The sequence below is a fragment of the Balaenoptera musculus genome, chromosome 7 (genome assembly GCF_009873245.2).
Source record: "Balaenoptera musculus isolate JJ_BM4_2016_0621 chromosome 7, mBalMus1.pri.v3, whole genome shotgun sequence".
Lineage (NCBI taxonomy): Eukaryota > Metazoa > Chordata > Mammalia > Artiodactyla > Balaenopteridae > Balaenoptera > Balaenoptera musculus.
Window position 1 is genome coordinate 26,785,780 of NC_045791.1, and position 18,032 is coordinate 26,803,811.

The 18,032-nt window shown below is 34.2% G+C and overlaps 1 protein-coding gene across 2 annotated transcripts in view; it reads left to right on the forward strand.

The window, feature by feature from the left end:
• Positions 1-18,032, forward strand: part of KYNU (kynureninase) — a 101,315-nt gene that overhangs the window by 28,853 nt on the left and 54,430 nt on the right. For both annotated transcript variants that reach the window (XM_036859023.1, XM_036859024.1), the window contains 4 exons: positions 3,132-3,214; positions 12,602-12,663; positions 14,228-14,299; positions 15,502-15,576. In XM_036859023.1, coding sequence (XP_036714918.1) covers positions 3,132-3,214; positions 12,602-12,663; positions 14,228-14,299; positions 15,502-15,576 — 292 coding nt within the window. The remainder of the gene's footprint in view (positions 1-3,131; positions 3,215-12,601; positions 12,664-14,227; positions 14,300-15,501; positions 15,577-18,032) is intronic.

The following is an 18,032-nucleotide window of genomic DNA, read 5'->3' on the forward strand; positions in this document are numbered from 1 at the left end:
AGGCTCAGTAGTTGTGGCACACGGGCTTAATTGCTCCATGGCATATGGGATCTTCCCAGACCAGGGCTTGAACCCATGTCCCCTGCATTGGCAGGCGATTCTCAACCACTGCGCCACCAGGGAAGCCCTCAAGTGCATTCTTTGTGCTTTGTGCAAAATAATCCTTATGCCAAAGAGGCCAGTTTTAGTGTGGCATATTCTGCCACCCTTCAGTATGAATAAGAAAATACGTGGTATGACATGTGACAGAGCTTTTCCTGACATCTCTGTTGGCTAATCAACAATTGCGTCACAGAAAAAAAGTTGTGATATCATTAAGGAAGACTGAGAAGTCTTATTTATTCGCTTATTGTGGGGAGCTTTTAAAAGCAGGGCCACTTTTCATTTTGTAGGATGGTTAAAGCATAGTCGTATTTCAAAGAGGATCCACATTTCTATTAACGTCCTAATTAGATTTTATATTCTGAAATTTAATTTTCTGAGCAAATACTGCTCTGTAGACTTCTCTGAGAACAGCCCACTCAGGCAATGATTGATGCTATGGTAGTGAGTGAATGCTTTCCTATGCTCTCTTTTCCTTTCCAGCATTTGTAAAAGAAGACTGCAGCTACACTGCAACTATTTTAAGCAGTTTTGAATGAGAACAACATCATCTTTCTCTTAACTTGAATATGTACGTTTATGACTGCAGTGTGATCCACATCAGCTCTTTCTAATGACAGGCCACTTTACTTTGAGTTTATTTGGGTAAAACTTTCTAAATACATTTCACTATCTCAGGCTAGGAGACTGACAAAATGAAGAAGATGACTCTGCGTGTGATATTTTAAAGGGAGGAAGATGACAAAAGCATTGCAAGAAGAAAGTATCCTTAAAGATTATTATCATGGTGTCTACCAGAGTGAGAAGTAGGTGGCATCATATTCTGAGATATAAATTCTCTGAGGCAGAACAGAATTTTACTACCTAAATGTAATAAGATGTATTGTGCTATCAGCAAGGCCATGGAGCTCTATATGATTAAAATTAAAAAGTATCCAAGTATCTGCCTTTAAATACTATTTAATGATAATGATTTTTGTCTTTAGTATTTATATTGGAAGTCAAGAAAGAGGCAAGCTGCAGGCTATCTAATAATAATATGAATAATATGCACTAACAGTTGCCCTTCTTTTCCTCCTTAGTTCTTATAGTCTATGTTTATTCTCAAAGGAAGTCTTCTTCCTTCGTCTCAGTTTATATGGTAATTGAAATATTAGTTTAAAAGTTGTGTTTTACACTTCATGATGGTGAAGTGAGTTTTAACATTCGATTTTCATTAGGAAAGAAGACTCAGAAAAGGGGTACCATGTACCAATCTCTTTCACATGTTATTTGTTTTTCATAGCAATCCTTTAAGTTACATATTGTAACCCATTTACTTTTATGAAAGTAGAAAATTAGGCCCTATAAACCTCTAATAAATGTAGCCTCAGGCCCAGTATTGCCCTGGACCTGTCTCATCCCAGGTGATGGAGCCAACTGCTAAATATTCAAGATTTTTGTTGATACCAAATTGGCCACGTGAATGGGGGTAGTCATACCACAAAAAACAGCAAGGGCTAAAAAACAGGGCTCCTCCCTTCCAGTTCCCCACTGCTCCGTGGAGGAGAAAAAATATTTTCCTTTACCCTACTGAGTTTTTACCTGAGAGCTTGTAATAAAAGACTAACAAGATAAGAACAAACAGAAGTGTATTAACATGAATACCTCATGTATACATAGGAAATACCCAGGGAAAAATGAGTAACTCCCAAAAGTGGCTTAGAATTCAAGCTTAAATCCCATGTTAATAGGGTAAGAGGAGGAGAGATGAAGTCCTCTTAGAGGAGAGTAAAGGATTTCTATGAAGGATGGTCCTTGAAGAATAGATAAGAGGCATAGTCTGTGACAAAGTTTGTCTGGGGTGTCACTGACTTCTAATCTCTTCTGTGCTAAGAATCAATTTTCCCTGGTTGATGAAACTCCTGAGGAGGGGATTTATGACAACTGAATTCCTTTTGAAGGATCAGTCTTTAGGCAGATAGGGAAGTTCAGAGAAAGCTTCTCCATGCATTTTCTGTTTTTCAAGTGCCTACAGCTCAAGATGATCAATATACCACCATGCTACATTTTAGTGTGGTGTGTTCTGCTACCCTTCACCTCTGAGAGAAGGTTTACCAGCTCACCACTGCCAGCTTACTTAATTTCAGAGTATGTATTCATCACAATTAGCACTATACATAGAGCACATGCTCATTCTTTTCTTCCAAGTTTACATAGTCTTTGGATTCCAAAAGAATTAAGAACAATCTTAATCAAAGCTTCCTAAGATATGTTTGTAACAGCACACAAAGTCACTCCCTTCTTAATCCTTTGTTTTAATTTCTTCTCCTATATTTTTCAAATATTTTGCCTCCTCATTTGATAGAAACTACTAGAGAGTTGAAGTTCTCTTATGTATTTTGTGTTTTTTCCATTATGCCTACTGGGATACTTACTAGAATAATAAAATTGAGCTAGAATATGATAGATGAAATTGCTAGAAAATAGGTCAAGAAATAGTGTTGGCTTTGATTATTGCCACGTTTTACTATCTACTTAAAATGTTACCATGAGTATAGTCACATTTTATACACTTCTATTTAATTTACAGATTGTAATTATATTTTAAAATTTAATTAATAATCATTTTAATCTCTAGCCTCAAATAACAGTTAATATGTTTTAGTATAGGTACAACTATATGGTATGGTATACAAGTAAGGTATTCAAATAGTCTTGAAATTTTCAAAAGAAAAGAGAAAAAAATAACATCTTAGACTCCAAAATAGAGAAAAATAATGAAATATATGGGTAATCACCCCTACGCTCCCCAACAAAAAGGAAGTCAAAGAAATTTTTTAAAGTGACAAGTTAAAAAGCAGAGTTCTCAAGTATTACTTTTGGTTTTCAAAAAAGCATGCTTTTTATTAAAACACTACGAAGACTCATTCAGAAATGTCCAGTTGCTAATGCTGATATTTGAAAACTCACACACACACACACACTCACACAGATACACACAGACACACACATAAACTAAGATTGTTTATCTCCCTTTTCAATTTCAGGGGAGCCTATGGTCATGATGTAGGGAAACGTCCTTGGATTATAGGAGATGAGACTATTTTAGGACTTATGACTGACATTGTAGGTAAGTATAAAATGAATTTTTTCCAAAAGAATCATAAAGATATAATCATTTAGTTACACACATAGGTTATAAGGTAAAAATTTTATTGAAGAACATCCTGATTTTCTATTTTAATCCATAATACTAAGGCGTAAGCATGCCTTTAATTAAGACTTATTGCTAATGTTATTTTTTCTTATATATCCTAGGACTAGTATTTGCTCACCAATGAGAAACACACATATTTATAATTAAATAAGTTTCATAAAAATCAACTTAAATGAATTTTCTAAGGTTTCATTATATGGTAAAGTAAACATTAACCTTAACATGCTAAAGGTCTAAAACACCAGTATGTTTTGGTTCATTTCAACTTAACTCATGGTGATCTTTTAAAATTAGGCTGAGTGCTGTTGAAAATAATATAGTTGATGCTGTTTTTTGGTATATAATGTATTCCTTAAAGTGAATTCTATCTACTCTTGGTAAAACTATTCAAGATAGTTTTAGATGGTAAATGTGTTAACATTTCAAAAAAAGTTATCTGTTTAATTGGGTTGATTATTCAGCATTGCCTAAAATCCTATATGAAATTTAAGGTATTAAACAAACAAGAAATATAGCTCTGGTGACCAGAGACGAGTGTGCTTCTGGGCCCCATAGTAAGTCTCCTACATAGAGCCTCTTCTTTAAGATCAGGAAATGTAACAAACTTCCCTAAAACATACAAATAAACACAGAGAATCAGGTAAAGTGAGGTGACAGAGGAATATGTTCCAAACAAAGAACAACATGAAACTGAAGAACTAAGCGAAGTGTTGGTAAGTAATCTACTCAATAAAAAAATCAAGGTAGTGATTATAAAAATGCTCAATGAATTAGGAAGAATGGATGAAAACAGTGAGGAGTTAAACAAAGAGTTAGGAAATATAAAGAAGAACCAAACAGACCTGAAGAATACAATAACTGAAATAAAAATACACTAGATGGAATCAACAGTAAATTAGATGATACAGAGGAACATGTCAGTGAACTGGAAGACACAGTAGTGTAAATCACTCCAGCTAAGCAGAGAAAAGAATAAAGAATTGAAAAATAAGGACAGTTTAAGAGACCCCTGGGACAATATCAAGTGTACTATCATTCACATTATAGGGGTCCCAGAAGGAGAAGAGAGAAAGGGGCAGAGAAGTTATTTGAAGTGATAATAGCTGAAAACTTCCCTAACCTGGGAAAGGAAACAGACATCCAGGTCCAGAAATGACAGAGATAAGATCAAACCAAAGAGGTCCACACCAAGACACATTGTAATTAAAATGTCAAAAAATAAAGAGAAAGAGAAAATCTTAAGAGCAGCAAGGGAAAAGCAAGTAATTACATACAAGAGAACTCCCATAAAACAGTCAGCTGACTTTTCAGCAGGAACTCTGCAAGGCCAGAAGGGAGTGGTGTCACATATTTAAAGTGGTGAAGGAAAAAAAAAAAAAAAGCTATGACCAAGAATACTCTACCTGGCAAGACTATCATTCAAATTTGAAGGAGAGATAAAGAGTTTCACAAATAAGCAAAAGCTAGAAAATCTGCTTTACAAGAAATATGAAAGAAACTTCTGTAAGTGGAAAAGCAAAGGCCACCATAGAAATCTCTCTCTCTTTTTTAATGTTCTTATACAGTATTCATTTGCTCTGTAACAATTCACATTTTAAATAGTGCTTCCTGACAACATGCCAGCTGGCTCTTCTTGAAAAGGGGCAATAAGGATAGCAATTCACATTCAAGGTGGTGATATTACCAGACCACACTAGAAGGGTAAGCAGAGATCCTCTGGGGTTGGGGGTGGGGGTGCTGTGGTGGGGAGGATGTTGTCTAGGGTAGAGGGTTTGTAAGGGAAGGAAAGAGGAGAGGTTGGGAGAAGGAACACCCTTGAATTTGCAGAAGTCATTACTCTATCTAAGCAGTGGTTGTTTTGGCTTTGCTGGTAACCCCATGTAGGGAGAAGAGGAAGAAAGGAGCACTTCTTATCTTAGATGTTTGGTTGGGGGGTTGCCTGCGAGGAGAAGGAAGTTTAGGGACACATTTGACAAGAGACCAGCACCCACACCAATCAGGTGAAGCTTACTCAGTCTTCAGCCACCATTTGCATCCTCTGTACTGGCTGCAGGAGGGAGAGGAAACCTCAAGCTTTTGTACTGTGTTTAGCAAGGAGACATTCAAACTTATTATAGTCAAAGCAATCTAAGGCAGTTTGCAAACATACCACAAAGAATTTAGGGGCATTGTTTTTCTAGCTTCTTCTTATGTATTTCTGGGAGTCACCCCAGCATAAATATAGTCTTCTGCCCCAATCAACCCCCCCAAACCAGATCCTCAGTAAACAACTTTGCATTTTACTCCTGCCCAAAGTGGCTGGCTTCCCAGAAAGGCTCAACATGGTAGAGAACCAGGCCTAGATGGCCTGGCCCAGGTTGCAGGACTACTGCCCAAGTTCAGGTATTCAGTCAACTAAAAATTAGTCCTTAGAATTCTCTATTAGACTAAAATCTCACTGGTAAAGGCAGGGAGGACACAGTTCAGTCCATAACATATTCCCTGGTGAAAACAGAGTTAAATAAATGTTTATCCACCTCTACGCTAACTTAGCTTCCAGTATCTAGGCAGGAGACTGGAAAAGTCTTCTCTGCGATATTTGGGCAACCTGAAGGTTCTGACATGGGTTTTCATAGCACGACAAACCCCACCACATGCACAGTGGGGAACACAGCGGGTGCTTAACACACCCCAAACTACCAGACTTTAAGGAAAAGCTGTTTTTAGTTTATGAACTATATGAATGTGTAACCTGTTCCATTCAGCAAGTTAAAAAAAACAAACAAACAAAACACTCCATTGAAGGGTTGCAAGCAAAAGCAACAAGCTCTGTTTGCTGCTAGTTATTATTGAGTAATCATTACACTACACACATTTCTGTTTTATGTGGTTATATTATAGGATCAGAAGATTGGCTTCTAGTTTAAGATAATACATTAAGTACAAACTGAAAATGCTCCCTTCTATTCCAAAAACAGAGAAATGATAGAAAAAAATTTAGATTAACAAACATATAGCAACACTAAAAAAAATTAAATAGAAATTCCTACTGATCAGAAATATAGCAATTGCTGAAGAAAGAAGCAGTTGAAAGCCGGAAGCACAATATCTGGGGGGTAGTGCATGGAGCCCGGAGTGTGTAGGGCCTGAGTCCAGGACTCTCACAAGAAGCCCCAGGGAGAATCTGCAGAGCCCTGGATGCTTGGGGCTCAAACTCAAGGCCAGAACCTTGTCAGCCAGGGTGGGTAAAGGTGAAAACATAGCATCTCCTGCCAAACCAGTCAGGATCTTGGGAGCACAGAGCATTTGATCAGACTGCCAGCATTATCCAGAGGAGTGTATATTCTCATGGAGGGAATTCCCACCTGAACGATACTGGACTACATTTACAGATGTATTAATTAGTTGTTTGACAATGCTTTCATTTATGTTCATTTTTTAGATGCCTATTATATTCATTCAAATGCCTAACATGCAAATTTTTTAAAAAACTGAAAAAAATCCTGCATTAATTTGACCTGAGCATGTATGTTTTCCTTAGATGTGGACTGTTTCTTTCTTTGCTAGATTTGCTTTCAGAACATAAATTGCATTCTAATCCTATTATTTTGTGATTAGTATTTATCATCCTCTAAAGAGGAGTTCAGATGTTTATATACAGGCCAGGGAAGTGGTAAGGCTATCATTTAGTGAGATTTATTTATGAAGCCCATAAAACCTGCAAAAAGATTTCCTTTGATCGTTTAAAAGTTTATAGCTCTATTGCAACTTATTAAATGTGTGTGTGTTTTGTTGCCCAGCAAATACACATATGTCAGAATGATCACTGAAATTTCAAACCAGCCCACCTCTCATTATGATTACTAAGGAAATTAAAAAACAACAACAACAACTAAATATTCAGATTTATTTAGATAAGTAAGAAGATTGAGCTTACTAAAAATGTTTAAAGAATATTTATCAGTTCTAGCTTTAGGGATTTTTGTGTGCCTTTGAAATACCATACAAAGCTGTTAACGTATGGGACAAACTTCATTATGTTTTCTGTGATTTTTGTCCTTGAATGTTGTATAAATTAAATTACAGTCATTTGATCCTAATTACACGGGATATAAAAATAACAATTATGTCTTGAAATGGGCAAAGTCACATTTGTACATATGAAACTCAATAAACAGTATATGTATTGTTTATTTTATATATATATATATATATATATATATATATATATATACAGTATATATATATATTCTCAAAGTTTCAAGCCTTAATATGACAAATGCATTGTCATATTTTATTTGAAATATTGTCAGTGCATTAAACTAAATCTTTAGTTTAATGATTAGTTTATTAAATGTTTATTTTGTTCTCTACAATTTATGTTGTATCAGGAGAAATATTTCTACTTTTTTTTGTTTACAGTATCTGCAAAAGTATATTATGAGCAATATTTTAAAAGCTTGTTTTTGTTTTTAAATTTCAGTAGCTATTATCTATCCCCAAATTTCTTTACTTTTAAAATTGTATATATTAGTCCAAGAAACGGTTCTTAATTTAAGTTGAAAAATGAATGAGTTCACTTTGTTCGATTTAGTAGGAACTGATTCTTTTAGAAGGTATTGTGTGTCTGTTCATGTTTATTTTCTTTTCTGCAAATCCCATGCAGGTTCCCTTTTGCCTTGGTTACTAGTAAGTTCTGAGAAAATTTGGTAGAGTTTGAAGTAGCAAAAACATTTAATAGCTCCTAATTTGTTTCTCATCCGCATATATAGTACTGTTGCAATTTTTAAAAATCATTCTTTCTCACATGTAATACAAGAAACCTAAAATCCTCTTTGGAAGTAGATATTGTATAAATCACAAAATAAATTTTAATATTATGTGGTAACTACAGAAGAGAGCAGCAGAAGTCAAATTGATTTTTGCTACTTGTGGGCTAAATGTGTCATGAACAAACAGACAAGTTGTATAGTTTGGACTATGACTGAATCTTCCAGGTTCTTAAAACCACAACCTGTATTTTGCCATAAAATTTCTCAAAAAGAAGTAACAGGAGTATAATAAAAATTATTATGTGTACAAATTGATAGAGTGGATAGAGAAGCGGAAGAGACAGTGAGCAACCCTATTTATTCATAGACATAGAAAAGAATTTCTATTTCAGATGAGAAGAAAAACCATTAATAAAAAACATTTTATATGGAGCTAACAATTCTGCAAAACATGGAATAACTTTCCCTTATAGTTAATGTCTTATTATCAAGTTGATAGAAATAGAATTGCTGAAGAATATTATTAGTAATATTATTAAGCCTACTTCTCCCTGGGTACCTAAACATCACAAAGGGCTAGATACATACATTTCGGCTTATAAAAATGTTGTAATGTGAACATAAATTTGCTCTATGAAACTTGTGGTTGACCCTCAGAGAAGCAATAATCCCTGGGAGCTCTCTCCAAAGTCATAAATCCTCAACCACACACTAGCCACCTCTAAGGCCATAGGAATTTGCTATTTGAAAAACAGAGTGGAAAGTTCTCGGACTTAGTCTAACTACAAACCTTACAACAAAATCCACAATTAACATTTGCATCTGCTTAATAAAATATACAGAACATGGTATGGCAGTTATGAGATCCATCATTAACCTTCTTATCAAACACTAAGCAGCCTGGAACCCTGTCGACCTCACTTTGCAAAATATTTGAAATTAAATGAAGATTAGAAAGATGCAGAGGGATGTTGGTAATGAACTTGGGCTTCCTATATTTGACTTACAGGGAGTGGATAATGTAGACAACACTTCCAAATGTTACCTTGAACAAAGATTTTAATTAATATTTTTTTCTAAGAGAGGGTAAGATTTTGTCTCCTACTTCCTACCTGTGAGACCTTAAGCGAGTTAGTTCATTTCTGTGCACATCAGTTTCCTCATTGATAAATATGGAAATCAAAGTAGATACCTTATCAAGTTACTGTGAAGATAATACAAGTCACATTAGAAGTGTTGGCACATAATAAGGGCTCAATAAACGTTAGCATGCCAGGCATTGAGATAAGAAGGCAGTACTTGTACATAACTTTCACCTTCTGGTAAACAAAAAGTTATGTTCAATAAATAAGCAAGCAAGAAAGCACTCTCCAGATGAGAACCCTGGCTCACACCCATCTCAGATGAAGTAATTCAAATTTTTACATTTACTGCAGTGAGTTTTATATGATCTTCTAAAATAAAGACTCTTTCAAATCCTGATAAGTTTTCACGAAGTTTTTAAAAAAACCTTGGCCTCCAATAAATTTGCCCCCGATACGTGTAGTTCTTTCTTTTATTTTATTTTTTATTGAATTTTAATCAGATGAATGGATAAAGAAGATGTGGTGTACACATATATAATGGAATATTACTCAGCCATAAAGAAGCATGAAATAATGCCATTTGCAGGGATGTGGATGGACTTAGACCATATTATGCTTAGTGAAAGAAGTCATATAGAGAAAGACAAATACTGTATGATATCACCTATGTGAATCTAAAAAATAATACAAAAGAAGGTATATGCAAAACAGAAACAGTTACGGATGTAGAAAACAAACAAGTGGTTGCCAAATGGGAGAGGGAAGGGGGAGGAGCAAATTAGGGGAGTTACAAACTACTATGTATAAAATAGATAAGCAACAAGGATATATTGTATAGCACAGGGAATTACAGCTCATACTTGTAGTTATTAATGTTTCAACATTATTTCACAAAAAGTTCTTGGGAGAAAGAAAAGGTACAAAGAGAAGCAACTTGAAATAATTTCAGCTTGCTTTAAAAAAAAGATTTTTGTCTTATGGAATGCTGATAATATTGAAATATATTAAAACAACAAATGTTGATTTCCGAAATACATATTGGACCAAAAGAGGTAGGTCAATTAGGTAAATTTCCTTTGGAAAATAGGCTAAAAATCAGTCTGAATGGTGGCCCTTTCATGTTAACAACGCTTGATTCTTTAGTGCCTTTAGGTTATATTTGGAATAAACATTTCTGTTAATGTTCTGCAGCATTAATATTTGCACCATCCTTAGATATACATAGGTACGCACGCACACGTTAAGTACACCGAAACTCTCCTTGACAAAGTTCGTTAGCAGGTGAGGAGGGCATTTTGTGAAGAGCTTAATTGAATTTAAAGTGTGCCAAGGCGGGATAATTTTTGCGGGCAGACAAATTATTCAAGTCAGTGAGGGATTATTTACAAAGAATTGATCCAATGTTAGCATGCCACTGCGAGTGAGGGGAGGAAAGGCCACGTGTATGTCTAGATTAATTCAGCCTAGCACTTGTGGTTCATCACATTCCATGCAAGAAAAATTTTAGGTGATCCAAAATGAACACTATTATTTGAAGGACTAACATTCCTGAGGGATGAATAATTATTTTAATCAGAAGGTAATCATTAAGCAAAAATGGAATGCCTGACCTTGTATAGAAAGTCTCCCTCCCTTCCTGCCTCTTCCATTTCTTTGTTTTCATTTTGTGATAAAATTTATGAACTTTCTCCTCTTTTGTTTTCTTCCCACCACATTCTTTCAAATGCTTTTCTTTCTACTAATTCTGCTTTCTCAGTATGTTTGGGGTGTGGCTCCCCCACGGATACCAAAATAGGAGGATGCTCAAGTCCCTAATATAAAGTGAGTCGTGCCATGAATACAGTCCGTCCTCCATATCCGCAGGTTTCATATCCACAGATAAGGAGGGCCAAATGTATTATTTTTCCTTCCTTTTCTCCTTCCACGCTCCCTGCCAGAATATTTTTTACTAAAATGAATAGTGTTCAGAAAAGATGTGTGTAAAGAGCTAACAGGGAGTTAAGGGTTATATAAGATTGATATAATAGATAATGTTTTGTTTCAGAAATAACAGTAAAAATTCATACCATAATGCAAAGAAACAAACAAAATAAAGCTTGCAGCATTTCTTTCACCATATTTCAAAAAGACTTTTATACCGTAGGAGAAGACATACGCCCCTGTATACAAATTAAGCTTTCTAGTATGTTTGAGACATTTTATTTAGTGCTAGGAATGCAGAATGAGGTTGTCGTTATTGTCCCTTGACTTGAGACACTATTCACCTTACAATGACCAGAGATACATCTCTTAACAGCCACCATTTATTTACCAACCTTGCATTCAAATGGGGAAATCCATCCATCAAATGCAACAAAAAGTTTTTCTTGACTAAATGAAGACACAGGCCTTTCCTTAAATGGCTATGTTGAAATATAAATTCCTAAGTTATACACTTATTTCCAGTGGCCTCCCCTCAAGTGAACTTAACCTAAAATCTATCTATTAATTAGATTAATTATTCTACTTACTATTTTAGTAAAAATGGGACTCTATCAGAAGTATCCCATTGGATACAAAGTGCAAGACTTGTATGATGCATTTTCTCTAACACCTAGTACAGCCTTACAAACATTAAAGCTCACAGCCCATTTCTCTCAGTGATAGTAAAGAGAAATTATTCCTATTAAACAGGTCTAATTGCCTTTAAGAGACATCATAAGAACTAAAAATAGGGAAAGTATTATTATCTTTGTTATTGTGCTCTGAGTTCTTAAGTATTCAATGTATGGTTTGTCTCTGGGTCTGTTTCCAGTGGCAAAACCCTTGTTAACAGGAATTAGATCAGATTATGATTGTGTAGTGGATATCTTAATTTTGTGTGTTTTCTTCATCAGACAATACATATCTATTTTAATTATCTTATATCAGTGTGTATAAATAAACCCCAGAGCTATTTAGCTCTTTGTACTTCGCTCCTAGCTCTTTTGTCTTATGAACTACAGTATTGTATATCTCACTGTAATAACAGTGAATTATGTTTAGCAACATTGCCTTCTTTTATTAAAGGTGCATTTTAATTTGATGTTAGAAACAACCAGCTTTAAAAATGTGACAGCCTTTCATTTCTTTTTAGATTCCTTTTGGAGATACACTTACCACAAAAATGTGCTCTGTGGGAATTTGGCAACCTAGCTGATGATAGGATAAATCATTTTTAGTTTAGCAATTGCTTCACTATTATGTTATTATTATTTACTATGTCAAAAAGGAAATATAATTTTTAGCTAGCTATGTGCATGCATATGAGACCAGCTATCGTTTGATAAAATGAGTCAAGTGGGAAAACTTCCATTTCTTTGTGATGACACATCAAATGTGTCCTTATCTCTAAAAACATTAAGGATGAAGGAGTGATAGTTTGTTTTTCCAGGTAGCCTTAGAACTAATAGAAAAATCTAAATTATGATATATTTATTTTGCAGGAGCCAATGAGAAAGAAATAGCCCTAATGAATGGTTTGACTGTTAATTTACATCTTCTATTGGTAAGCTTCCTTTTCCACCAATGTTTAGTATACACTGTTTACAGAATCTGACATTTTTCAATCTTTAATTCTTGAGCATTTGGAGGTTTACTTATTTAAAAATAAGTTGTGAGGTTGTTTTCATTTCTACCAGGAAATGCTGGACCATGATAGAATGGCTTCCTCGTAACCATGGGAGAGTTGACTCTTGCAAAGAGCTTTAGAATAATGAATAGCTCTTATCTCAGAACATAAGGAATAAGAGTCACAGTGGGTAAAAAGCAAAACTGCTGCACACACACAAAACAATGATGTACGAATGGTAGCAAACAGTGAGCTTTTCAGAAAGACAGTTTTCCAATATGCTGGGCTTTAGCAGAGTGGGACTATGGATTAGTATGATTTTGTAGACTAATTTTGGGGGAGTAGATTAAAAAAGAATTAGAAAATAAAACTAAATTGGAGAAAAAGGACCTAGTACCTTAAATGAGTCACTGTGTTTAGTTGTTTCTTACATCCTAAGAACTTAATAATGTGTATGTCTTAGAATGTCAAATATATTATTGATTTGAAATATGGTACCTATAGTAATTGTTTGATGCTATGAAAAAATTTGTATTTCATTTTTAACTGAGATTCTGAAAACATGTCTACAGGACAAAGATGCACAATTAAGATATTGATATTTTATTTTGATAAAATATAGACATGATTATTAAATATGCCTGAAGGAAAGTACTTGTGGAGTATGTTAACTATGATGGTAAACAGCATAGTTTTCAGTTCAGACACCTCTGGCTTGCCTCCCAGCTAGGCTACTTAATACCTGTTTGACTTTGGACAAGGGTTTTGGCATTTCTAAATCTTAATTTTTTCCTCTGTAAAAATGAGGATGATAATACCTACCTTGTACATATGAAAAATGATAATATGTGAAAATTGCTTTAGCACCCTGGCCAGTGGTCAACATCCAATTAACATTAGTAATCATCCTCACTGTTATTACTGTCAGTCAGTATTGCTTCTCCAGGAACTGTGTGGAGAAATGAAAAGGCCCCACTGAACACACGAGCTACTTCTCCCTGGTGTCTCTAGAAATGCCAAATGTTTCATTAGGGCAAAGGTACTTTTAGTTGGACCTAAAATTATATTTCATAAAATCATAAAACTGTAGAAATCTTATGTACTAGAAACCAAATCTGCAGTGCTACATAAATCAATATAAATAAAATATACACAGAACATGATATTTGTCTCATAATAGAGAAATTGCCATTAAACGCATTGGGAAGTTAATTTTTCAATTAACATTTAAGTAAAGTTTGAGAATGTGTTTTTATCTGATTCACATTTTCTCCCAAATTTGCTTTCCTATTGATAAACATAATGAGCAAGTATCTTCTTCCGTTTTAGAATTTATTGGAAACAAGGCTAATCAGAGAAGGTACCTTTGACAGACATCTAGCTGTGTAATTAATTAATGCCTTTAAAATGCTGGAGATTATAAAATGAAAGTGTGGTATAAAATGAACAAATGTCTAAGTTGTGCATTAACGCGTTTCTCAATAAATCCATTTCATTGCAGTTATCGTTTTTCAAGCCTACGCCCAAACGGTATAAAATTCTCCTAGAAGCTAAAGCCTTCCCTTCAGATCATGTAAGGATTCTTCAAATAATATTTATATTCTTTCTACTCTTCCTAAAGGAGCATATCATTTGCCTGACTTGAATGTTTATTCACGAGTCTTTTCCAAGTAACCTTATAATAAAAAGATCTGTCAAATGCTTTTGATTTATGCATTTCTTTATAGATTGTAGCTTTATTTCTTTTGTTCAAGTAAAACATGTGTTAAAGGAGGAAAGCATTGAATGGGAACATTGATTTATTAGTCTTACTAGACATTGAGCAAACCGCTGGTCTAAATCAAGTGCAGTTATAAATGTTTTATTAATTCTTGTTGCTGTTTTATTTTATGGAATTAAATTGATACATATACCAGTACTTAACCTTTTAGGTACATAAAGTAGGAATATAAACATTTATTTGTCCATTTGTTTTCATAGCATACTAGCATAATTATTGGTGCTTTATAATTAAAAAAATGTATTAAGGACTGAAAGAATTTCTTGTGGTTCAAGAAAAAAAATCATACTACTTTTTCAGGAATCACAGTTGGTAAGAAATATGATTGTTCCAGACACAGACACAGATAAAAGTATATTGCAGTTTTAGTGCTGCATGTCAGTTTTAGTGTTGGAGAAACTTGATTTCTGTCTTTTCTAAGTATTCTAGCCCACACCTTGTAATTTTAAGGCACTTAATTAATGCAAATTAATAACCATGATCTTACTAAAAAGGATCAAACCCCTATCTTGAAAAACTTCAGGGTTCCTAAAATTTCTCGTTCCCATTTATATCTTGGGCTCTCAATGAAGGGAACTTCTTGATGTCCTTTTCTTTTACTAGCTTACTCTTTCTAGGACAAGCCATTTCTGTACTCTCTGTTGGAGCCTAGCAAGTCCCCACTGCTCACTTTGGTTATTTTGTAAACTCTGTTTTGACTTGCATTAGATGATTTAATATCTTATTCTAAAAATCTCTTGTACTCCTAAAGTCTAGATGACCCCTACATTTCCATCCATTTCTAATATTTTGTATTTCAAAGAATGTTCAGACTGTTGAATGTAAATTATGTTAAGCAATTCTTCTCTGATATATTCTGTTTAGTCACTTTTAACCTTGACCTTGAATTTAATATAATAATATGCTTTTATTGGTATTTTATTATTTTTTTCTGAGTTATTTCAATGTAATTCTGTACACTGGACTTGATTTAATAAATCATCTTTCTTTTCCAGTATGCTATTGAGTCACAGCTTCAACTTCATGGACTTAACATTGAGAAAAGTATGCGGCTTATAAAGCCAAGAGAGGTATATGAGAAAGATAAATAAATATTCATCATTCTTCTATTTGGTATTGATTTTTTTTCTTCATTTTCTTCAAAAGTTTATTATCTTCATTACTTTAATGGAAGTTTCAAGAAAGTATAAAAGGCCTATACTCTGTTACTGTTAGGTCATTTTGCTTAAAATAGAGAATTAACTCAGAAGTATATTTATTTTAATTTTTCAAGGGCTATTACAAGCAGACTACTTTCCTATTTATACCACTGGAGTCTGCCATATTCTTCAATGGGATGGGAGGAGATGACAAATTGCATACATCATTTTCAATTTTAAATGCCATTGCCTGTGGGTGCCATTGAAATCATGTTAAAAATTAGTGATACTTGTTGAAATTGAATGATGCCTATCTTTTATGCCCCTCTTAATCTAAGGATCAAATATTTTCCTCTGAGCTTGGCCTGGGGTATAGAAAGGGATGTGGTGTAGCAGAAAAAAACTAGGCTTAGAACCTCGCTATTACTCCCCAGGGAAATCCCAGACCCACCAACATATGGGGTATGTGACTTTCTGATAGTTACTTTATCTCTGAGATTCCTTTATATTTAAACAGACAACAGAGGAAATACCTAGTCAGGCTTGACCATATGTTCAAGGTCTAAAATACTGTGCACTTTACATTAATAAAGATATAAGGCTAAGTTGTACAGGTTTTGACCTATAAACCCAGCATCTTGTGTAATTTTGGCACCAAGAGATCCACACAGAATAAGCTTTAGGTTTCACATATGTACGATGCTCCCAGGCTGTTAAACCAGTGTTTGAACATTTATTTCTTTCAACCCAGAACTAATTTGAGAAATTAAAGGTCTACTCTATTCACTTCTATTTGCCAACATGCAATAAATTAATGGAATAGAAAGTTCTCACAGCTTTGGAACAGTATCTGTTTCATATGTTATACATAAATTGCTTATTTCCAGCAAAACTGAGCATAGCCACTAATATATCACAAGTTTTTACTTTAAAAGTGACAAGTGGGGACTTCCCTGGTGGTCCAGTGGTTTAGAATCTGCTTTCCAATGCAAGGGACGCGGGTTCGCTCCCTGGTCAGGGAACTAGGATCCCCCATGCTGCAGGGCAACTAAGCCCGCCCGCCGCCAACTAGAGAGAAGCCTGCACTCCATAACGATAGATCCTTCATGCCACAACGAGGATCCCGCGTGCCGCAACCAGGACCCGATGCAGCCAAATAAATAAATAAATAAATAAAACGAAATAGGGAACAAACTTACAGTTACCAATGGGGAAAGGCGGGGGGACAGGGCGGAGGAGAGGGATAAATTAGGAGTTTGGGGTTAACACACACACTACTATATATAAGGTAGATAACCAACAAGACCTACTGTATAGCACAGGGAAATATACTCAATATTTAAAAAAATAAAAAAAATAATAAAAGTGTCAAGTGTTGTATAGCTGTATGAGTTAATCATAATTTGGAGACCACTCTTTAGCATTACTGGATTAGAGCACATCAACATGAGAGAGGACCATATCTATCATTGAAAAATATATTTCTTATTTGCTTAATACTGATTCTTTAAAGAAATAAAGTATTAGTATATATAACACTTACTTTTTTTTTGAAATTATGGTAGACAAACTGTATTAGCTTCCTCTAAGGGAAAAAAAGAGTTTGGGGTTATGATATTATTAATTTTACTCTGAATTTTTTCTTAGAATCACTGAAATCCTTCTCTTTATGTATAAAGTATGCATCACTTAATAATTCAAAGATTTCATTGTCAATCCTATTTTTATAGATCATCATTTTGTAAACAAGTCTCAGACTATAAGCAGAAATTAGAGTATTATTATATTTGTGATACATATTATATATGCCTAATGTGGGATACAGTAACTGGCAAATAGTAAGTTACCAAAAATTAAAAATAATTGAAGGAAAATTCATTAATGCCTTAATGAGTTTTCCCCATATATTAATGTAGTTAATGATGCTTTGACTTCATAATCATGTCAGATTTAGCACTGTAGAAAATTCATGAAGGCTTCATAAAGAGATGAGAATTATCAGGATACAAATAGACGATGTGTATCTAGCTGAGTTATTTTCACTCAAGTTGTTTATAAGACCAAATCTAAATTCATTCACAATTTTCAGAAAGTCACTGATCATTATTAGTCTTAGGTGGGGAGTTGTGGGGGAAAAGTAACTTTGATAATATTGAGTTTTATTGATATTTTCTTCATGGTTGGATCTTGATCTTTAGATTGGTGTGGAGGAGATTTTACTCTTAAACTAATAGAAAATATTGGTTAAGTTACACTCAGATGAATGATGTATACGTGCCTTTTTTTTCTGGAAAAAAATGATATTAGATTGATAAGTAAAATACTAATTTCCAAGAAATTTGCCTTGACATTTAATATTTTATGGACATCCTGTACTTTCTGGTATT